The sequence below is a fragment of the Stigmatopora nigra genome, chromosome 20 (genome assembly GCF_051989575.1).
Source record: "Stigmatopora nigra isolate UIUO_SnigA chromosome 20, RoL_Snig_1.1, whole genome shotgun sequence".
NCBI lineage: Eukaryota > Metazoa > Chordata > Actinopteri > Syngnathiformes > Syngnathidae > Stigmatopora > Stigmatopora nigra.
Genome location: NC_135527.1, coordinates 1926554 through 1949381, shown reverse-complemented (window position 1 = coordinate 1949381; position 22828 = coordinate 1926554). Strand labels below are relative to the sequence as shown.

At 38.7% G+C, this 22828-nt stretch overlaps 1 protein-coding gene across 1 annotated transcript in view; it reads left to right on the top strand.

The window, feature by feature from the left end:
- The window catches only part of snx2 (sorting nexin 2), a 29571-nt gene extending 19698 nt beyond the window's left edge, over positions 1-9873 (top strand). The window contains exons 10-14 of the mRNA XM_077741926.1: positions 531-736; positions 809-952; positions 4224-4304; positions 4387-4458; positions 7551-9873. Of these exons, the coding sequence (XP_077598052.1) occupies positions 531-736; positions 809-952; positions 4224-4304; positions 4387-4458; positions 7551-7601 (554 nt within the window). The 3' untranslated portion in view covers positions 7602-9873. The remainder of the gene's footprint in view (positions 1-530; positions 737-808; positions 953-4223; positions 4305-4386; positions 4459-7550) is intronic.
- The last annotated feature ends 12955 nt before the right edge of the window (positions 9874-22828 follow it).

Here is a 22828-nt window from a genome sequence, read left to right as displayed (position 1 = left end):
AACATGCAGGCAGCACCCACTCGGAACGTGCCATCCAGCAAACTTGACTCGATTTATACAGTGTCTCAGAAATACCACGTGCGATGATTTTCCTTTAGATTTTCCCCTCAAAGTAACACATTTCTACTCTCTGTTAAAACCATGAATATGGAGGTAAAAATTCTGAATCCGGGGGCAGCTGATATGAGAGAAATTGTCAAATTCAACCATTTTAGGAGTGTGGCTTATACGTGGAGGTGGCTAATATGCGAGAAAATACACTACATATGAACAGCTGTTTTGCAGATTATTTTTTCAAGCCAGTGGCTAACAGACTTTAAACATTATTTTTTGTTTCTACGCCGTGTGAGGAGCAAGGTGCTAACTTCATAACGTTTTGTGGCATCCTGTGTATTTATTGGCTGTTTTAATTTTTGCAAAAAAAATGTGCTTTAGGCAGTCAAAGGGTTAAAGCAATCAAAGGTCCTTGATTTGAATGAACGCAAATGTAATTTTACATCTAAAATATGCTCATTTCTGTGTCCGTGCAGAGTTGTCTTTGTACGGAGCACAGTTTGCCAAGTCGGCGGCCATGTTAGGCAACAGCGAAGACCACACGGCACTTTCCCGCGCTTTGTCCCAGTTGGCCGAGGTGGAGGAGAAGGTAGAGCAGCAGTACCAGCAGCAGGCCAACGCCGACTTCTTCTTCCTGTCCGAGCTGCTCGGTGATTACGTGCGCCTGCTCGCTGCCATCAAGGTTTGTCATCGGCGCGCGGTCGCGTGGCCTCTCGGACGGACGACTTCTCTAACGTGACATACGCGTGCGCAGGGCGTGTTTGAGCAACGCGTCAAGTCCTGGCAGAAGTGGCAAGACACTCAACTCCTGCTCAATAAGAAGCGAGAGGCCGAAGTTAAACTACAGCTTTCAAACAGATCCGACAAAGCGCAGCAGGCCAAAGACGTCATCAAAGAGGTACGTAACCCATCATTGCGCCAATCAAAGCTTGTCTCACTAATGGCGTGATAGCAAAGAATAGGCAACTTTTCTGGGGTATAAAGAAAACAAAGCTGGGTTTAAAAAAAAAAGGGGGAAACGTCAACAAAAGGAAAAGTCAGCAAAATTAAAGGAAATGCACCTTCGCTACTCACTCAAGTGAAAAGTTTTAGTTTTTGCGGCTGAGGAATTTTACCAAGCGGAGATGAAAAAAAGACTTTTATTAGCCCGTCAGCGCACAAATTCACCCTGCGAGCCGTCTGTCAGGAAACACGCGCATACACAGGCACTGTCGGGGGTCAGCTGTTAGTGGAGAAAGCTGGGGGTGGGGGGTCTTTGATGGGGTTTCTGTCAAAAGTCAATGTTTGTCAGTAGAGTTACAACAAGCCTTTATTTTCTCCGCATGTCCACGCAAACACGTAAACATATACACACACACAGACACAAACATCACAAACACGCCTTCATCTCCGAAAATAGTTTTCTGTACTAGCAATAAATGTTGACACTTGTGACAGGGTCATGTAACCACGTTTTGGGGGATTTTTTTTTAATTCATCATTATTTTCTATTGTTTGCCATTGATTGTATTTCAAATGAATGTAATTTTAATTAAAAAAAACGCTCCGTAGTAATATTCCTAAACTCAATCCCACTCAATAGTTATAATATTCTTATTTGGCTTTGTATTTCTTTTTCAATCAATTTACATTTCTAGTCATATTGCACAAAATCCTAATATTTTTAATGACATTTTATTTAAATTTGGTGTTTTTATTTATTAGTTGAGTCATTGTTTATCAGTCAGTGCAGGGTCAGATTAAACTATGCAAATAGATATGAATAATAATAATTATTATTATTCAAATGTCATACACAGTCATGGACGGTGTCATAACAAAATGATCACATAACAAACTAAATAACATAATTAGCAAGTCATTAAACAACTGTTAAGAGTAACTGAAGAAATTATTAGCACAGAAAATGAAATTTGATCCTGAAAGTAAAAAACCTGTGTCTGAATCTTGATGACACTCACACCTTTTTTTTAAATATATTTTTGTCGTGCGCTATCAATGCTCACAAGTGAATTTTAGTCCGAAAAATACATTATGGTGAATATAGTATTGTCACATTTTTTTCATTGTGACCAATAAATGAAAACTAATTATTTAAAAAGTCCTCAGATTTGAATTTTTAAAATTGCTTGTCCCCCACCCCCTCACCCCCTTCCCATCATGCCTTTCTACACAAGGAGATTGAAGAGGTAGGACTTGGTGCCCCCTACATGATGATGTCATATTTTTGTCTTTCTCATTTTTCTTATTTTTGAGTACTTTCACATTTTTTAAATGGCATTGCATTATATTTTGTCTAGTTCATATCAAAGCTCATAATCGAAATAATGTCCTATTTCTATTATATATTCTAATCAATTTGTAATTTAAAAATGAAAATAATATTGTCGTCTCATGTTACTATTGTTTCAATCTAGTTTTCATCATTTGCACCACTAATTGGATATTTTTGAATTTTCTGCCTTTTCACTAGGACATGTCAGCAACTGGGTATTAAATTAATGATGCAAAGAACAATACTATGAATTTAGAAATATTTTATTATATGTATTTATTTTAGTCCATTTAAAATCTAAATTACATAGATTTTAATTCAATGCTTTTATACTACTATACTATATTTGATCATTTCTATAACGAAAATCATCAACTCATTTTTCCTAGATCCATCATGTGTTTCCGCATAACATTTACATGACCATTCAATTTGTGTGATTTTTGTATTTATTATATGAACATCGCCATCAAATCTATCCTTGACCAATGTCATTTTAAGGGAATTTCCCTCCATTTGAACTAATTGGCTACTGTATTAAGTCATACAGTAATGCCTTGAGATACGACATCGATGCGTGTTGTGATGTTTGGTTTGCTACACTTTTGTGACACAACTAACTTTAATTTTACTTAAATGAACTTCGATGACTATACACACACTTAAAAATGGATGGAACCTTGTTGTGCTGTAACCGTGGCAAAGGTGTTAATGTCCGTGCCTTAACCGAGTGTATCCCCAGTTCGTTTTTCAAAGTTATTGTCCCTGCCACGACTCGCTTTTAAGGTTTTGGCTGGCGTCGAAGTATCCCCTTTCTCAGCTCCATACTTTAATTTCAGGTCCTCGCAGATTCCGCTAACTGTTTTTCCTGAATCCAAATTAAAATAAGCCCCTCCCTCTCATCAGATCACTGCGCAGCTTGAAAATGATCTCCTACCGGCTGCATCGTATGCTCGTACAGTGATACCTCGACAAACGACTGCCCGGACATACGAGCAATTTGAGATAAGAGTAAAATGTTGAAATATTTATATTGAAATATGAGATAAATTTTGATATATGAGCAGACAGTTGACGCGAGAGGCTGCTCTCAACAACATCATGGGCACAATCTTTCTGAACGCAACTCCCTTGTGTTATGTGTCTACGAGGACTGGGTGCGGCATTGCATTCTTTGTTTTCCCGTTTGTCAGTGCAAATGGCGGAGCTTTTTCGCGAATATGAGAGGAGTAACTACTTCATGGGCAAGTTGGCAAGTGGTCGTGCGTTATCTATTGTGAGGACATTTGTGTGCATCATTTTGGGAATATTTTGAAGGGAAGACCAGAGCAAACAACCCTTGATACGTTGCATGTGAAAGTCAGGGTGGAGGTCTAAACCACTAGGTATTTGTTACTTTGTTAATAGATGGGGAATTAGAACAAATCAAAATGTTTTTCCAATCCAATATCCTGTTTTTGGTGTTTTATTCTGAGTTGGAACTAATTAATTAGTTTTTAGTCAATTTCTATGGGAAACGTTCATTTGAGGTACTAGTAAATCCACGTTCGAGCTCAGTTCCGGAATGCATTAAGCTCGTATCTCGAGGTACCAATGTACGTCAAATTTGGCTCGTGTCTCAGGGCAAAAATTTATTCGGAACTTTCCTTGTATCTCAAATTTCTTGTATGTTTCACACTCGTATGTCAAGGTATTACTGTATTTGTTCATTAATGATCACTTTTCATCAATAGTTCATGCCAATTTTTTCGGTTCCTAAATGAATCAAGATAATCTTCGCAAAGGAGTGCTCACTGGTTATTAAACTTTTAACTGCACGCTTGGCATTGACACTGACAGACATCAATTCACGAACGAGTTGGCAACGCTAACCTACAATGTTTCCCTTTTGCAGTTGGAGAACAAAGTCCTGCAGTGCGAGTGCGAATTTGAGCAAATTTCTCAAGTCATTCGCCGAGAAGTGAGTCGCTTTGAGGTGAGCTGTGCGCTAAACGGCGCTAAACGACGTGGCCATGTTTGTTCTCTTCTCAACCTTGTCGCCGTTTCCTCACCCGCAGAAGGAACGAGTCAACGACTTTAAGAGCATCATTACCAAATATCTGGAAGCCCTCGCTGTCACGCAACAACAAGTAAGGGGAAATTCAATCATTTTTACGCTCCTGTCTAAACAAATACGAAAGTGATACAAGCAGTCATCGATTTGTGTGTGTACATGTTTTTCCATCCTCGGCCTGTTACAGATAACAACATTCATTTAGAATAACAATGGCATTTATTCACAGGCAAACACACGCAGAACAGTATGTGACAGAAGAAAAAAAAGCAGTTATAACAGTAAGTACTATAATGACAGAAGTAAAAAAGTTTAAAAAATCCTACTCCAAAAAATTTACACCAGCATAGAAAACATTGAGATTAATCTTTGAATTAAGGTTCTCAGCCAATCATGTTAAACTATTTATTTCCTAAAATAATGGGAAATTATTTAAAATTAAAATAGTTCTTATTGGCATATATCACTAGAAAAAAGTGTGTTCAATAGCATTTTCAGGTATTGTTCTCTACGCCCTCTAGTCTGTATTTTAGTAAGTCTTCTAGTGTTTTTTTTTCTCACGTAGCAACAGCGTGTGTATGTGTACATATTTAAGAATATTGAATAAAAAGGACGGGCAGCACATTGTACTACTACTACTTGTATTTAGAAATATGTCCAGCGAGTGGCAGTATATCTCGAGATGTGCAAAGTAATTGATGGGGAAATATCTTTTATTTTTATTCTTCTGGAATCCAAGGTTTGGAGGAACCTATGCCCTCCCCGTTGGGGCAAACATTCGCAGAACATTGTACTCCTGTTGCCATCCAGCCAAGCACTGACTCCCTGCAGTCGCTCAAACACGGCTGGGATCATTCTGTCAGGAGTTGCAAAAACGTCTTCAAATTATAATCGACTATTTACTGAAATAATCTTTACATCTATTATATGTTAAAATGACCTGTCACCTGTTAAAATGACAAGTGTGTGAAAAAATGGAAGCCTTTAATTTATTAATTAATTACCCGGATGTCCGGTGTAAACATACAATAGAAACTTTCCCACTTTTGTTTAATAAAATAATAAATTAAAACACTTTAAATTTTTCTCACACACACACACACACACACACACTCATTAGTCATTTTAACAGGTGACAAGTCATTTTGAGATATAATGGATGTAAAGATTCTTTCAGTAAATAATCCGTTATAATTTGTAGATGTTTTTACAGCTCCTGATAGAATGATCCCAGCCGTGTTTGAGCGACTGCAGGGAGTCAGCGCTTGGCTGGATGGCAACTGGGGTACAATGTGCTAATATTTTAATTTTAAATAATTTCCCATTATTTTAGGAAATACATATTCAAAATGATTTGCTGAGAACCTTAATTCAAAGATTAATCTCAATGTCTCCTATTCTGGTGTATTTTTTTTGGAGTAGGGTTCCTGGATTTACATTATAGTACCTACTGTTATAACTTTTTTTCTTCTGTCATAATAATACTTACTGTTATTACTACTTTTTTCCTCTGTCACGTACTGTTCTGCGTGTGTTTGGCCGTGAACAAATGCCCTTGTTATTGTAAATGAATGTTGTTATCGGTAAGGGGCCGTATATGGCCCGCGGGCCGAGGTTGAAAAACGTGTACACACACATGACCGGGGGCGGGGCGAGCGCGTCGGCGCAACGTCCTTGATTGGCTATCCGGTCGGCTGACTAGTCGTTTGGCTAACTCTACGTTCGGCCAGATACCCCCTTGGCGAGTTGGCCCTCGCCCAGACGTCAGCCGGCGAAACGTCTTTAGGCAAATCAACCGGCCACATGCCAGATCACAAAGACTCCAAACCAATCACACCGTAAATAAAACCCATTGAATTCTGTGTTTTTTGTTTCAACCGATCCAGTGATGACAGTTTAACCAATGAGGGATCTTCTAAAATAAATAGCACCTGGCTGCAATCAACTGATTATGCTTGCAAAAGTTGTTCACTTGTTCGGTTTGAATAAAAACCTGCATCTCCTGCGGCCCTTTTGAAGACCGGTTTGAGACCGCTGATCCAGGGAATCTATCTTACTACTCACTACCACTACAGATCCAGCTAATGCAGTGCTTCTCAATTATTTCCTGTTAGGCCCCCCCTAGCAAGAAGAAAACTATTTGCCCCCACTTCTTACCGTGACTATAAATAAAATCATTTTATAAAATTGTTATAAGTACAACATTTTATCCTTATTAACATTAAAGAAAAGGGAAAAAAGAAATAAATATAATCAAACTTACAAAGAATAACTTTATTAAATCTTGTTTTAAGTCTGCAACAGAAAAATTTTTAAGTGCATCAATGCCTGAAATAAAAAATAAATGAGAGCGCCACTGCCAGCTACTGTAGTGGATGCGCAATTACACTTTATACTAGTACAGCCAAATAAAATCCTGTTCCCCAGGGTTACACGCGCCCCCCCAGGTATCGCACCACGCCCCCCCCCCCCCCCAGGGGGGCGCGCCCCACTATTTGAGAAGCACTGAGCTAATGAATCTATATAACAATTCACAGATCCATTGAGTGATTCATTATTACTACTACTACCGTTCCATCCAGTGAATCTATATTACAACTCACTATACTACTTCATTTCCATTTAGTGAATCTATATTACAACTCACTATTACCACTACAGCTCCATCTAGTCAATCTATATTACAACTCAATATACTACTACTACAGTTCCATTTAGTAAATCTATATTACAACTCACGAAACTACTACTACAGCTCCATTTGGTGAATTTATATTACAACTCATGAAACTACTACTACAGCTCCATCTAGTGCAGGGGTAGGGAACATGTGGTTTGGGAGCCATATGTGGCTGTTTTGATAGATGCATATGGCTCTCTGCTAACCTATTAGGTAAAATATGAAAACCACCGGTGAGAGAGCTGAGTCCTGAACACACTTTCATGAGATTCCACATGCATACTCTCATTGATACTCATTGATTGGCAACAGTGTTAATATGTTGTCAAAATCCACATTTTTTGTCTATGTGGTTGCAATCTGTTTTTCTGTGAAAAAGGGGAATTTAAATGAGAGTGAACATTTAATTTGGCTTTAAATACTATGTGTAGCTATTGTAGAAAAACCCTGCATTGTTGTATAATATGATTTATGTGTTTTGTGAACAGCTGATTAAGTACTGGGAAGCATTCTTACCAGAGGCCAAAGCCATCTCCTAGAGCTCCCACAATGCACCTTGCCTCCTTGATTCAGTGGAAATCTGAAGCTAACACGCTATGGGATCATTTTCCTCTGGAAAATTGACAACTTCTTTTTACAAATTCTTCTGTCTTGTCAAGTAAGAAAATTTAAAGCAATGGTAAGGTCCTCCCCAATTTGGACTTTTTATGTCCCACTCTTCACCATTTATTAGCCACTTACAAAATACCAAAACATGCTTGCTACCCAGTTATCGTTATATAATAGCAGTAAAACATGACTTTGTGTAGCCTAAAAATTGACACGTGCAGGGTAATTTTTTAAAAGAATTGTCGAGCCAATAGTGTCAGGCGATAGCGAACAGATTTGAATGACAAAATGATTCTCAAACACTAGTCACATATCGAGTTTGCTTTCAATGGAAAAAAGCAGGGCGGAAAAATCAAAACAAATTGCAAATTGTTCCTATTAATGTATTAACCCCAACTTTACTACACTATTTCTGACCGTAGGTATTGTATACAATAGTGTTTCCCAACTCTTTTTGGACTGAGGCACACTTTTTATATCAAAGTTCACCACCAGTTAGAAATCTTTAAAATTTCAAACTCTTACCGTATTTACTCGCATATAAGCCACATTTGTCTGACTTTTTTTTTTTTTTTACTGAATCGAGGGTACGGCTTCTATGTGCACAAATTAAACTACAAGACGACAAAGATGAAACACCACGGCGCAAGACAATGCGGCCGATACGGTCATTTACTTCAAAATAGAGAAAAGATAAACATAAAACGCTAAACACAATTTATTTTGACATCTAGAATGAAATTCAAGAAAAAAATCGGATCTTGCATAAAACGCGAAAACATATTGAAATGAAACAAAATTCCACTAAGATTTTTTTTCATTTCATTTCTTGTTCGAAAATGATAATTATTGCAGTAATATGAACCATCAAAAGAATTGAGATATTTGGACATTAGAAGCAACATAGCTGCCACAACATCTTTAACTTCTGGTTATAAAAATTTAATTTCTGTCATTAGACAGCATCAAGATAGACTTGTTTCTTTTTTCAAATTGAAAATTTGATATTTTTCGTTTACAAAGACAGGCATATTAACTTCCTTATGATATTGACCCTAATGTGCAATGATTTTTCTTCAGATTTTCCCTTCAAAATAACACATCTGTACTCTCTAAACTATTAATATGGAGGTGAAAATTGTAAAATTGAACAAGGCAGTTTTAAGGGTGGGGCTTATATGCGAGTAAATAAGGTATAATAACTTCATAATGATTCTCATCAAGGTTTTATCAAATTGGAATCATTAAAAGAAACAAGTATTTTAATATATAATGTTTTACACCAAGCTTGAAAGTTGAACCCGACTTCCGATTCATATAATGTAAAAAAATTATAATAATTATCGCCTTTTCTCCAATGTTAAGATCTTTTGGGCACAGAGCCAATCAACGAAATACCTTTTCATTCTTACCAAAATGTGAAACCACACTTTGTAATTTATACATATTATCATTGTTCACATATTATCATGTTCACCGTTAAAATGCTATGATAACTAGCATCTAAGTGGCATGAAAGAACACTTCAATTGTTTATCATTTCATCTTTATTTATTGATGATCAGGGTTTCATTAGACTTAATACAATTTTCCGCTGATGTTCTAGCAAGCTAAAGTAGCATTTGTTAGCTGTCTGATAAAGCTTTCTCATCAAGAAGCAGCTAAGCTACGCTAAACCATTTTGGCTAACAATTTGCTAATTTGCAAATTGCATCCTCGTACAACTTACCTTGTCCTTAAATCATTTCAACACATCAAAATAATTAGTCTATTAATTTGCTGCCGTTGATGTCGATCGACGTTCATTGGTGTCAATTGCAGTACATAAATTAATATTATAAATGATATATCTTTACTTTTTGTGCCATCGCTTGTATTAGCGCCGCACACAAAAAGTCAAGCATGCCGCCTAGCTAATGAATTCATTCTTGTGGCTAAAATGTGAAACTGAAAGATACCTGCCTGTAAAATAAACTAATAGATGAATTTCATGAGAATTTTGTGCACATTTTGTGCATTAACATTTGAATTTTCGAAAGGTTTTTTTTCCCACTGCTTTGTCTTAATTTTAGATTTTTTTCCCTCTTCACTTGATTTTAGTAAAAAACTTCATTTTTGCCAGTGGACTTTTATATTTTGTAATTTTGCTGTGAATTGTCATTTACCTGTGATGAAAATAAAGAATGTATACTCGTCATTTCATTTAATGTCATAATGTTACTAAGTAATGTTTTCATTTTGTTGTGGTATTTGTTTTTAATGAAATGTACATGAACACAATCCAGCCATTTATTTATTGTTTTTATTCATAATTAATGCTCCAAACTCACCACTGTATTGTAATATTTTGAGTGTGTCAATTCTCCTTTATATTTAAATCAATCACTCGGCATATGGGTTGAAAGTATCTAAAAAAACAACACAGTTTAATAGAAATTTGAAAGTTCCAATTTTATCGGCAGCATTTGAAAGCATTAAATTGTTTCATCATACAGTGATACCTTTGATATACAAGTGCCCTAACGAGAAATTTTACAATTTGACAAAATTCCAAGCAGACATTTGCCTTGATATACGAGCATACGAGACAGCCCAGTAGCGTAGTCCGCAACAGGATGCTTATGATAACAGCGCCCATCTCCATCGCGCATATCAACGAGCATTGGGCATACAGGTTGCATTTTTTAATGTTTTTTTTGTGTTAATCAGTGCAAAATTAAGGGGAAAACAATGGGTGCTAAGCAAGCCCGTGCAATGGAGGGTAGAACACAATCGAAGATGAGTGGTGTATGCGTGACTGAGCTGGCTCGCCAATACAAGAGGAGTACTTTGACAATATGTACCATCCTTAAGCAAAAGAATGGACAAATCATAATTTCCAAGCTCTGCAGTGACATCCATGACGAGATGGAGAGCCTTCTTGTCTTGGTTAAGCGGTAAACACTTCGGAGAATAGGTTGACCGAGTCGATAATCACAGAAAAAGCAATGCAAAGTGGAAAAAGACACCCGCGAAACCCTTTGAATCGCGAAGTGTGGCTGTTTCGGTAATTTAAAAAAATTAATTGGACGAAACGAACACTCGGTTCTTAGGCATGGAGAAGCAGGAAGTTCCGCGACGATAATTCCATGTTTTGTCCTATATTTGATAAAATGTTCGCTAGTTAGCATGCAGCACTGTGAGTGCACAATGCTAATGAAGAAAACATGGTCAGAAAATGGAAACACAACAATTGTAGTTGTGCCTTTTGTCCCCTAAAATAGCTTTAGTGCTTCAAAGTTAGTTTATTAAACTTAGGTAATGGATGCTAAATGTAGTTAAAATGTGTCCTGTCATGTTAATAGCTGGTAACGAACAATTAAGAAAAAAAATTGTCTTTTAACACCACTTATATTCTTCTGTGCATTGTAGTTTTTAGCCAAAAACATCACAATAGCTACAAATTAGTGTCGGTGTTGGATGGCGCCGCCATCATTTTCCTGCCTTTTGCCGTCTCATTATCTCCACCCGTGGACGCCAGTGCAACATTCTCATGTTCCCGCTCTTGTTGAGTAAGCACGCGACGGCAGATAATGGCCGTGAAGATGTCGACGTAGTTTTGTTGTTGTTGTGACCTTGTTGAGTTATTTTATCATATCGGCTGATGTAGCACAAGCCCCTTTTACAGACCCCCAAATGATCAACAGCCCCAAGCAGCCGATAAGAAACAACAGCAAAAACTTTAATTATTTCTGCTCAGTCACTTAACCCCCCCCCCCCCCCCCCCCCCCAAGACCACCCCCCACCCACACCCCAGCACAACCCGTATTCCCCCTACACACACACGCGGTACCCCAGAAAAAACCTCCCTCCCCGTTCGCGATCCACATCTGACACCAGCTAAAAAAGAAAAGGGGGGAGACAAATCTCAGAAGACCACCACGGGGAAATTGGACCAGTTTGTCATGCACGCCGCTGACAGCGCGTGCGAGAGCTTTAAATGAGAACATGAAAGATTTAATTTACTTTTTTTTCTCCTACTTCGGCTTTTAACTTTTCCTCTTTTTTAATGATACTTTAGGTTCGGAGATACTGCTCTTTTGTCTTCCAGTACAGAGTGCTTCTTAGACAACTTAACTCATTGGCTGATACTGCTGGCACTTACACAGTCAGGTCAGGTGGAATGGATACCAATCAATAGCAGGTAATCAATTAATTCTACATCACATTTTTTTAGGGTACTTACAAGTCACTTCTGGTGAATTCGTAATCATTTCCTACTGATTTTGAGGAACTTTCCAGGATGCTTCTTGTAGGTTTGTCAATTCCCGCTCATTTTTAGGTATTTCCCGGCGTCTTCCTGTTAGTTTAGCAGCAATAACTGTATTAACTCGCATACAAGCCTCATTTGTCGGACAAAACATGACTGAATCGAGGGTGCGGCTTATATGCGCATAAAAAGACGACATGCACGAAATGTGACAACGCCATTACACCATGACCTCATTGCGCCATGATGCAAGACAATGTGGCCAATACGCTCATTTATTTCAAAATAGCGAAAAGATAAAAAATAATGATCGGACATAGGCCCTGTTGTTATCATCAACAATGAAACCTTACTTGTCATCAGACTCAGGAGCTGCGCATGACGAGATTGGTAGTGCTTCTCCATAAGGTGCGTTTGCTCAGCTAAACACCTAAATAAGTGTTACGGACTCGTAATTTGGCATTCTGCTGTTATGGATAACTCGCATCCCCCCCTGAGCGGGTCACTTACTTCTCACTGTCTTTTCACTTGTCTTCAGTCAGCCAGTAGGAGGCAGATCACCACCCAAACATATATTCATATTACCTCAGAAGGGAATCTGTTGGGTTACTGCACATTTAGAGTTCTGATGGATGTGAGGAAAAACTGTCCATAAGCCTATTCGTCCGTACTTTGTGAGACCTATAGCGTCTGCCAGAGGGCAGCAGCTGGAACAGATTGTGACCAGGGTGGTATGGGTCCCCTATGATGTTCCTGGCTCTGCTGAGGTAACGAAGGTTGGCAATGCCTTCCAGTGAGGGCAGAGAGCAGCCGACAATCCTCTGGGCAGTGTTAATCACTTTCTGCATGGTGTTTTTGTCTGCCCCGTGCTTCTAGCGTACCACACTGTGATACAGTATGCCAGGATCTCTACAGTGGTTCTATAGAAGGTTATCAGAAGCTTTGTGTCCAAGTTGTTCCTCCTGAGTACCCTGAGGAAATGGGGTCGATTCTGAGCCTTCTTCACCACTGCTTTGATGTTTGTAAACCATGAGAGCTTATCCGTGACATAGACCCCCAGGAATGTGAAGGACTGGACCCTGTTTACACATACTCAATTTTTGAGGAGTGGGGCCAGATCTGTGCTGTTTGCGAAAGTCCGGAATTATTTCTTAAGTTTTCATGGTGTTCATCGCGAGATTGTTCAAGGAGCACCGAATGAAACTGAAGAAAAAAAATGCTTGAATAAATGGTGAAAAAACTCACTTGTGCCTGTCACTGCTGGCTCAGGGCGTCGCCATCTTACCTAGGGTGCCGCCATCTTAGCTTGTTAAACGTGCTCTGACTGGCCAGATGTGAGTTGCTTAGATTTTGAAATAAAACAAATTTCCAATTTGATTTTTTTTCGTTTTTTTTGCAGTAGTATGAACCATTGAAAGGACTGATATATTTTGAGATTACAAGCAATATGGCTGCCACAACATCTTAAACTTCTGGTAAGAAAATTGTCATTTCTGTCATTAGAAAGCATCAGGTTCTCATCAAGATACTTTTTTTTTCTTTTCAAATTGAGTAATTTGATATTTTGCATTTACAAAGACAGGCATATTAACCTCCTTATTATGTTGACCCTAATGTGCTTTTGATTCATACAGTGTCTCAGGAATACCACATGCGATGATTTTTTAAAAGATTTTTCCTTCAAAATAACATATTTGTCGTCCCTATTGAACCATGAATATGGAGGTGAAATTTGGGAATCAGGGAGCGGCTTATACACGAGTAATTTTTAAAATTCTGCCATTTTAAGCGTGCGGCGTATACGCGAGTAAATATGGCAACTTAATGACTTAATTCAAAGTGCTGTTTTGATAGCGGATGTAATTGATAGTGGAGTGAGGTGGAGTACAGTTTGCATTTTTTACGTGTTTTATTATGTTAAACAGTGCCAAATTAAGTGAAAACATAAGATTATGTTATGTTTAAGTGCATGGGTATGCACAGTGGTTAGCCAATACCATTTTTTTGAAGCCAAGAACTTCATGCAGTACTGAACACTGTCACATTTTAGTATTGAAGATCATAACCACTATGTATTTGTTATGAGCGTTGTTATGTACGTTATGAGCATAGGTAGTAAATTTGGACACTTTTATTTTACATCCTATTTTAGGTGTTTTTTTTTCAGAGGATAGGGATGGATTGATTTATACTTTATGTGACACACATGATTTGAGATACGAGCTCATATCTCAAGGTACAGTCATACCTCTACTTACGAATGCCTCTAGGTACGAAAGTTTTCTGGTTACGAATTTTGTAATATGCAATTGAGTGACTCGAGAAACGAAAACGATCCAATTTACAAAGTCCCCCCAAAAATAAATGCATTAGCCATTAGTTCATTTTGAATTCCCCTTATTAAGTCAAAACTACAAATGCAACTTGGCACAAGTCTAAAATATACTACAAAGTGGACGGCTTTTGGCCCTGATAGAATGTGCTTTTGCTGCATCTGGCAGACAAATAGGGGTATTACATCTATAACGGCCGTAGAGGAAGATGTTTCAGCAGCGCAGGGCACCTTGCTTATGCTTTATTTTTTTTAAGACATTAATAAATTCTCATTTTGTGTTTTTCCTCACATTTTTCATCCAAAATTGGGGCACTGACCAATTTTAAAGGTTTTAGTTGGTAATTGTCAGGACCGCGAAATGAATGAGAGAATTTACATATAAAGTACACCTATTTACAAAATTTTCAAGTTACGAAAAAAGTCTTGGAACCAATTAATAGTTTTTGCGGCACCCTTGTTGAAAAAAACTAGAAGTGTTATATGATATACGTACAGTATGAATAAGCTACCCAATGTCCATCAGAGAGAACCCCATCGGCTGGATCTGACCCTATCGCGGGCCACTTTTGACCCATGGGCCATTTTTTTTAACACCTCTGGTTTATAGGAACTGACAGACTATCAAAACAAGAAATCACAATAAATGGCGATTAATATTAATGAGGAGAGTCGATTACAAATTAGCAAGACGTACGTCGATCAGATGGGACACAGGTGCCATCCAGTAGACTCCGCCCATACCCATACCTGGGCTCTGCAGCACAATTAAAAAGATGTAACACAGATAAATACTAGCTCATAAAAAATACTTTGGGTGTAACCAGAGTAAATTCATGTTTTGAGTCATTTTACTTACTATAACTACGAACTACATGCTAGCTAACGCGGTGAAGCGAATCGATGGGCTCCAAATAAGTCGTTAAAATGAATTAACGCTGATTCCGCTAAAAGCCGTCGTCATTGTCGCCGTTGTTGTTGCACCTTTATTTTGGAGGGAGGGGAAGGAGGTGTCTCTTAAAACAACATTGATCGTCCCTGCAACGAATTCCTGTCGTGGCGCTAACGATTATGCAAAGTAGCCGCAACCTTTATGTTTGATGGGCGGCTCCCTCCCCAGGGGGCGCCGAGTGGTGACATAGCGACGGGCCTCCACTCCATGACGAGCCTGGACACGCCTCCCAATCACCCCGTTGTCGTTTTCATCATTTTGGCAACATGTGTGGTCAAGTGCTAAGTTAGGGGGAAAATGTAATAACTTAAATTAGCATATTCCTTTTGTCATTTTCAAATATATACTGTATTGGCCCGAACATAAGATGAACCTGATTATAGGACGACCCCCTCTTTTAAAAAATATACTTTCTGAATACTAAATTCAATTTTAAATTATTGAATTTAATTGAATTGCTTTTTTGTCATAATATAAGTATAATAAGATTTAAAGCATCACCACTAAGAACACAAATAACAACAAACAAATACTTAAATAAAAATAATGAATAAACAAACAATCCATAAATAAGTAATAAAAAATTAGTAAACGACATAAGTAGGGAAGTAAGTAATCATTAAATGATTAATCAGTAAATGACTAATAAATTGGCCAACATAATAGATAGATCTTATATACACCGTATTTACTCGCATATAAGCCACTCCTGATTCACAATTTTCACCTCCATATTCATGGTTTTAATAGGGAATACAAATGCGTTACTTTGCTGGGAAAATCATGCGGAGAAATTTGGGACTTGATATTCTGTGACAACTTTGTTTTGTGCTAAAATTTGAACAATATGAATATAGTATTTTTTTTTAATTCTAGGGAAAAAACTCGATATAAACAAAATTTAATATAGAAGACGTGCTGAGAAGAATTATAGCAACCAATATATCAAATTGTTTTAATTTTGCTCCAATTGTCACTTAAATAATTCCATTTTGAGTCAATTAAGAGTCAGGCTGGCTGGCCCTGCTATCGGTGTTGCCTTCTCCTCCGTGCTGATTGGCTGGCCCCTTGACAGGTGCTCTTTTCGGTTTTCTCCTCCTCATTTTTTCCCTCATACCCACTTTTTTCTGCCCGGACGGGAAGTCTTTCGGGCTCGATCTCGGTCCTCTCTACCGCTTCCGACGTCTTGGTTTTCTTCGTCTCGTTGGCCTTGGCGGCGCTCATAGATCTGCGGCGTTGTCAGATGGCATCGAGCGTGTGCATTTGCATACATAAATCCATGGCGCCGCGCTGACACGTGCCAATAGTGAGGGCGGCGCTGCTGAGTCGGGCGGTCGGTAGGCGTCGCGCCTGATGGAGCTTTCATGAAGTCTGACAGCAGGTTGGGGGAAAAAAAAATTCCCCACCTGCTGCGCCGTGTTACGCCTGCAGCAACAAAACCCCTGATCGCCCTTGACTTCACTTTTTGGATTATTTCAATACTGACAATCTTAAACGATAGCTTTGTTTAATTAACGTATTGACCCGAAGATGGGACGATCCTGATTATAAGACGACCTTGTCTTTTTCAAGAGTCAAATTTGAAAAAAGAGCGACAAATTCAATTTTTATACAGAAAATACTGTGGTACCTCAAGATATGAGTTTAATTCATTCCTGGACTATTTCGATTTTCTCGTAACTCGAACGAACGTTTCCATTGAAATGAACTAAAAACATTTTTTTTTCCAACCCTCTGAAAAAACACCAAAAACAGGATATTGGATTGGAAAAATTGTTTTATTTCTTCTAATTTGCCATCAAAGTGACACATAACTAGTGGGTTAATATTACAAGAATTTGTTTAATAGAACTAAAATTTGATGGATTTCACGGAGGGATGAGGGAGAAGGACAGAGATGGAGGGGGGCTCTTTGCACGGCAGCCCGCTCGTAACATAAGATAAATAAATTTAAATGAACTTGGATTACGATGCAGGCACACTCAAAAATAAATGTAATCTAACCTTACACTAAACTTAATTCTAATTTTATTTTACATTTTTATACCTTTCTGCTCCCGGCCGGGTTGATTGTTTGCCCCGCCTCCACCCTGACTTTCACTATTGATGGGCTGTTTGCTTTTATATTCCCTTCAAAATATTCCCCAAACGAATGTCCTCACAATAGGATTACGCACAACCACTTGCCAACGAGAAGCAATATATACTACTCATATTACCGATCGCTCCGCCATTCGCACTGAGTGACAGAAAAAAAACATTGAAAAATGCAACGCTCCACCCAGTGCTCTTGGATATCTGTTATACACGAAAGAGACAGTGCGCTAAAATTGTTACGATCTCGCCGCGTAGTGCGACGCGATCGTAGGGTAAGTTGAACCCAGATGCAGAGTCGCCGAAGTAAATGGAAAGGTGAGGCAGATCTGTAGCTCTTGTAGGTTGATTTAATAAACGGGGTAACATAACTTAAACAACTTGGCTTGACCACTCATTACAAACGAAAAGAACATGCGGCGTGGCGTCAAATGGAAACAGCAATTACTACGAGGATTAACAGGAAACGAAACCAGAACTAACCCAGACGATCTGACAGCGTCCACAGAAAATCATAATGCTTAAATACCAAAAATCTAATCACGTTATTAGTGACAGCTGATAGTTATCGTGACGTCATGCCAGGAAAGGCAATCCAACCACTCCTGACAAAAATCATAAACAGCCTCTCATGTCTTGGCCGCATGGCTTTCTGGTATCTCGATTTTTTTCTTCGTATCTCAAGATAATTAATTGCTCATATGTCGGGCTGCTCGTATGTCGAGGTGCCACTGTATATTGGAGAGAACAAGCATGTTTTTTTGCCTCATTCAAATCATGCAAAAATTGTCAACTAAAGTGCAATCACGTTTGTGAATGAATGGCCTCTGGTTATTTAAAATGTTACCAATCCACTATGATAAAACAACAAAATTCCAAAAGCCGCATTAAACATCAGTTCAGCATTCGGGAATAATGTCCAGACCCCAAATTTTAGACCAAAACTATTTCAGTCTTATTTCAATGCAAAAAAAATCTTATTCAGGCTAATACGGCAACAGATGACTTACTCTTCACCCCTGTATTAGTTCATTCGTAGTTTTGTTTAAGTATTACTTTGGTTGGTTAGTGTATCATTTAACATATTTTTGAGACTAGAAATCTACAATTGATCCCTGGTGTCACTCACCTGGTGCCCGTAATTATCTGGGATAGGCTCCAGCACCCCCTGCGACCCTTGAGGTTGAACCTGAATCAATATGTTTTGAACTATCAATTAAAATTTATATTTTCGGGGGTTATATTAATAGTATATAGTCGTACCTCCACTTGCAAAAGGTTCCAGAAGTTTTTTTGGGAACTTGAAAATTTCGTAAGTAAAAGTGTTTTTTTTATATGTAAATTCTCAATTTTGATCCACGGTCTTCACACGACTACCAACTAAACCCTTTAAAATTGGCCAAAATGTCATGTTAATCAGATCCACCAAAGACATAATTTTCAGTAATTTTCAGGGCCAACGTCACGTTTTAGTCCAGGGGTGGCCAACCCGCGGCTCGCGAGCCGCATGCGGCTCTTTGCCCGGTTTCATGCGGCTCTTACGTCCATATCAAAGTTTGTATTTGTGTTTTATTTGCGTGTGCGCTTCGCTTGAGTTCAATACGGTATTTTCGTCAAATGCGCATGTGCTTGGGATGAAAACACCTCAAAGTTTCCCAGTAGGAGCAAGGTCATTTGAGTAAACGTTTTTAACAGAGTGGGAGAGCTCCCGTGAACCAGAAGCGACAATGAACGGCGTCGCGCACACAAAAAGTATCCCAAAGATCGAGCGTCGGCTGAAAAAGCCACACCCCCTGCGAGGCAGACCAAGGCGAGAGTGCTCAGCCGGGAGCAGCCAATAGGAGAGCGAGGTGTACACCCACGTGGTGGGCGCGCTAGTTAAAAGCCATTCATAATAAATGACAGCTCACAAGGAGCGAATGTTGCGCAAAAATAGGCTCTGATTTTATGACAGAAGTCCCACTAAGTAACATGCATAGTAAAAGAAAAACGCTATTGTAAATTATTATATTTTTGTTTGTGGACTTGGTTGAACTGAGAGTTTGTCTGTGTGAGACAGTGCACACAATGTTCATTGTTGATAATGACTGGCCTGTGCTGTTAGTACTGTAGGAGTCAATTTATGTCATTACTATTCTGGTGTGTGACATTTACAATAAATCTGTGTGATGTGGCTCTTTGCGGTAACACGGTAAAAAATGTGGCTCTTGGTCTCTGACTGGTTGGCCACCCCTGTTTTAGTCGCTTTCTGTTTGTGCGCGTGTTTTGTTTTTGAATTCCGGATAAGTAATCCATCCCACCTGCACCCCACCAATAAAATTCCCCCTTGATGGGAGAAACCCCCCCTAACCCGTTCCCCTATCCCGGTGACCCCGCTGATGCAAACGTGTTGTGTCACCAAGTAATGAAGTCACCAGCACGATGGCGGCCTCTTGCTGGTCGAGCCCCCTCGACCTTGCGCCAACAGCAAATTGTGAACGATGGCCCAATGTCGTGGCAGTCTCGCGCCGTCATTGGTACCAAAATAGTGACTTTTTAAATAATCGATTTTCATTCATTTTCCGTATACGCTTATCCCCACAAGGATCATCGGCATGCCGTAGACAATTCTAACCAACTTGGGGCAGGCTTAGGGAAAGCAGAAAATGCACTCTCCAATCAGGGACGTCAGAACCCACCGGGATTGAACCACGATCTCAGAACTGAGTGCCAGATATGCTAACCACTCACCACCGTCATAATTTAATAGGAATTGATCAAAAATATTTTTGGAAATTCTTGTGGCACATGTGAAAAGTCGATATTCAGCCTGTTAGAGTTTCTGTATTTTCTCGCATGTAAGCCGTATTCGTTACTAAAAAAATGACAGAATCAAGGGTACAACTTATATGCTCACAAGACTTGATACTCTTTTTTTACCAGTTGATGTTGGCAAAGTAACATTTACTGTGTTGGTTATTTTTTGGTTTGCAGTAAAAAAACAACCATTATTTGATGAATTAATGTCTCATAATATTAACCCGAATAATGTGCCTTTGATTCATACAGTATCTCAAAAATACCGCCTGCGATGATTTTTCTTAAGGTTTTCCCTTCACAGTAACACATTTGTTGTTCCGATTAAAACCATGAATATGGGGCAGGGGATTGGGAATCAGGGAGCGGCTTATGCACGAGAAATTGTAAAATTCAACAATTTTCAAGGCAATTTTAATGGGGCGGTTTATACGTGCGGCCGGCTTATATGCAGATGGATATGGTAGTTTTGATTTTGTGTTTACATCAGATTGGTTCTTTCTTTTGTAGGCAACGAGAACGACAAGTTTGCTGAAACTTAAGACAAACCAAAAACTGAATGAAAACCGAATCAAGTTTCGAAACAAAATTGAGACCCCACGGAAAAGACAAAATTGCATGACTTCTTCTCCATAGGGGATGTACTTTTGAATTTTCTTCTTTGCTGAATTGACATTTAGAATAGAAACACAGTTAGCATTTTCGTGCTAACGTTGACTTTCATTTTCCACTATGCACTCTTAAATCCGACTTTTTGACCCTCTGGAGTAAACACTTTTCCTGACAGGGCTAATCATGTTATCAGCTAATTATGGATGACCAAATGTTTAGATATGTTTTCCAAGCTAGGATATTTCCGCGAGTTTCCTCTTAGGCCGTCGCGAGCTCTCCTAGTGGAAATCTGCCACCCATATTTACGCCACACGACGGGGCAGATGCAAAAGTACATTTTTTTGCGCGTAGCGAGGAGGCACTGGCACCGTTCCATTTATTGACGAGCCGTCAACTAGAGGCGCGTCAACCTCGCGGCAGCGTGGCGTCCGGCGCAAAGTGCGCCTGATGTTTGGTGACATCGCCACAGGAAGAGGCGCCGCCTAACCTTTTCTCTTGATGACTTGAATCAAAATGTAAATGCGTCCGGCTGCATCGATCGCTGCCGCCGCTGACGGGAACTACCCAGAGTTCACCTGTCGCGCTAACCACGCTAATGACTTTAAAGTTGCAGCTAAATGAAAATGGGGGGGGGGGGGGGGGGGGGTCCTGGCGAAGCAACGGAAAAGAAATGCTAGAAACAACGTGTCGACACGCGACCTTTAGCGCCTAGCTTGTCGCCGCCCCAAAAAGTTCTGCCATGATGCCAGAGGTTTACGTCGTCGTCTTCCGCCAGTTTTCTTGCCATGTGAACATTTAGCTTCACAGCTAACCCTTTTGTCTGGAATGGATGATTCCACATTTTTTGTGACAATGATGCATGCTGGGTTAGAATCAGGGTTCAGATGGGGGGGATATGTCAAGGGGGCGGGCATAACTATTTTTAGAATTGAAAGATGGAAGACATGAAAATAATAATGTTAACTGATAGCATGTTAACATAATGGCTGTTGTCGTGCTTGTGTGGGTGATTAGCTAGCGTTCATCTCTGTCAGCTATGTTGACCTTTCACCTTTGAAGCGTTAGCTCTGTGTAATGAGGGTTTTCATTAGCTTTTTCCGGGGGAGCTTTGGGAGCAGAAACCCCGGGGCGGGGGGCAAATCTGGTTTCCCACATGGCCTTGTGCGGCCCACCCATGTAACTCCTGTCAACTGTGTCATGCTAAAGTTCAAATAAACATTTTCACATTTAAAAAATCCAAATATTTTTCAATCCAATAATTTTTTCGAGTTTATTTTTAAATTAAAAAGAGCATTTATCAAATCGTCAATAGTAAAAAATGAATTAAATGGAGCATTTCCTGTTTTAAGTTTTTTTAAAGTATAATATATATCAATATCTTAAAATATATTTACTCTCCTTTTTAATGTGAAAAACTAATTATTACAAATTTAATAAATTTATATTTAATGTTTTACAAACTTCCAAACTTTAAAAAGGAAAAAAAGTTAATTTCTGCTCTAAATTATGTATTGATAACACTATAGGATTTATTTTGCATGCAGCAAAAATGCTGTTTCGGTATTTAAGTTACAAAAATTACAAACTATTATTGTTAGCTTTTTATTTTTAATAGTCTCGTAAAAGTAAAAATGTTAATTCCACACTAAATGTTGAATGAAAAGTAGCCTGGAATTGAATCCATCACCTCAATCAATCGAGCACCGTGCCGCCATTGTACATTTTATATTTAATTGAAATTGAAAAAAAAAGAAATAAAGATTTTTCAAGAATAAAGAATATTTTTTGTAGAATTAATTGATTTCAAGAAAGATTGTAAGTAAAATTGTGTGCTGTTTACAATAGTTTTAAGAAAAAAAGGACAATTTTAAAAAATCACATTTTCATTGAATTTAGTGCATTGTTAGTCTTTTTTTAACAAAGTTTTTGTAATTTAAATAGAAATAACTTCATTCTTTCAATCTTGCTGCAACGATAATATAGTCACAAGAAAATAAACGTTGTCAATTATTGTGTATGTTCTCCTTTTTTCTGGGCTGTCAATCAAAGTCAGGAAGTGGTAGAAATTCCTTCTCAAGCTTTTCCATCTGTCACTTTTATTATTGATCACAGCCCAGGGGTC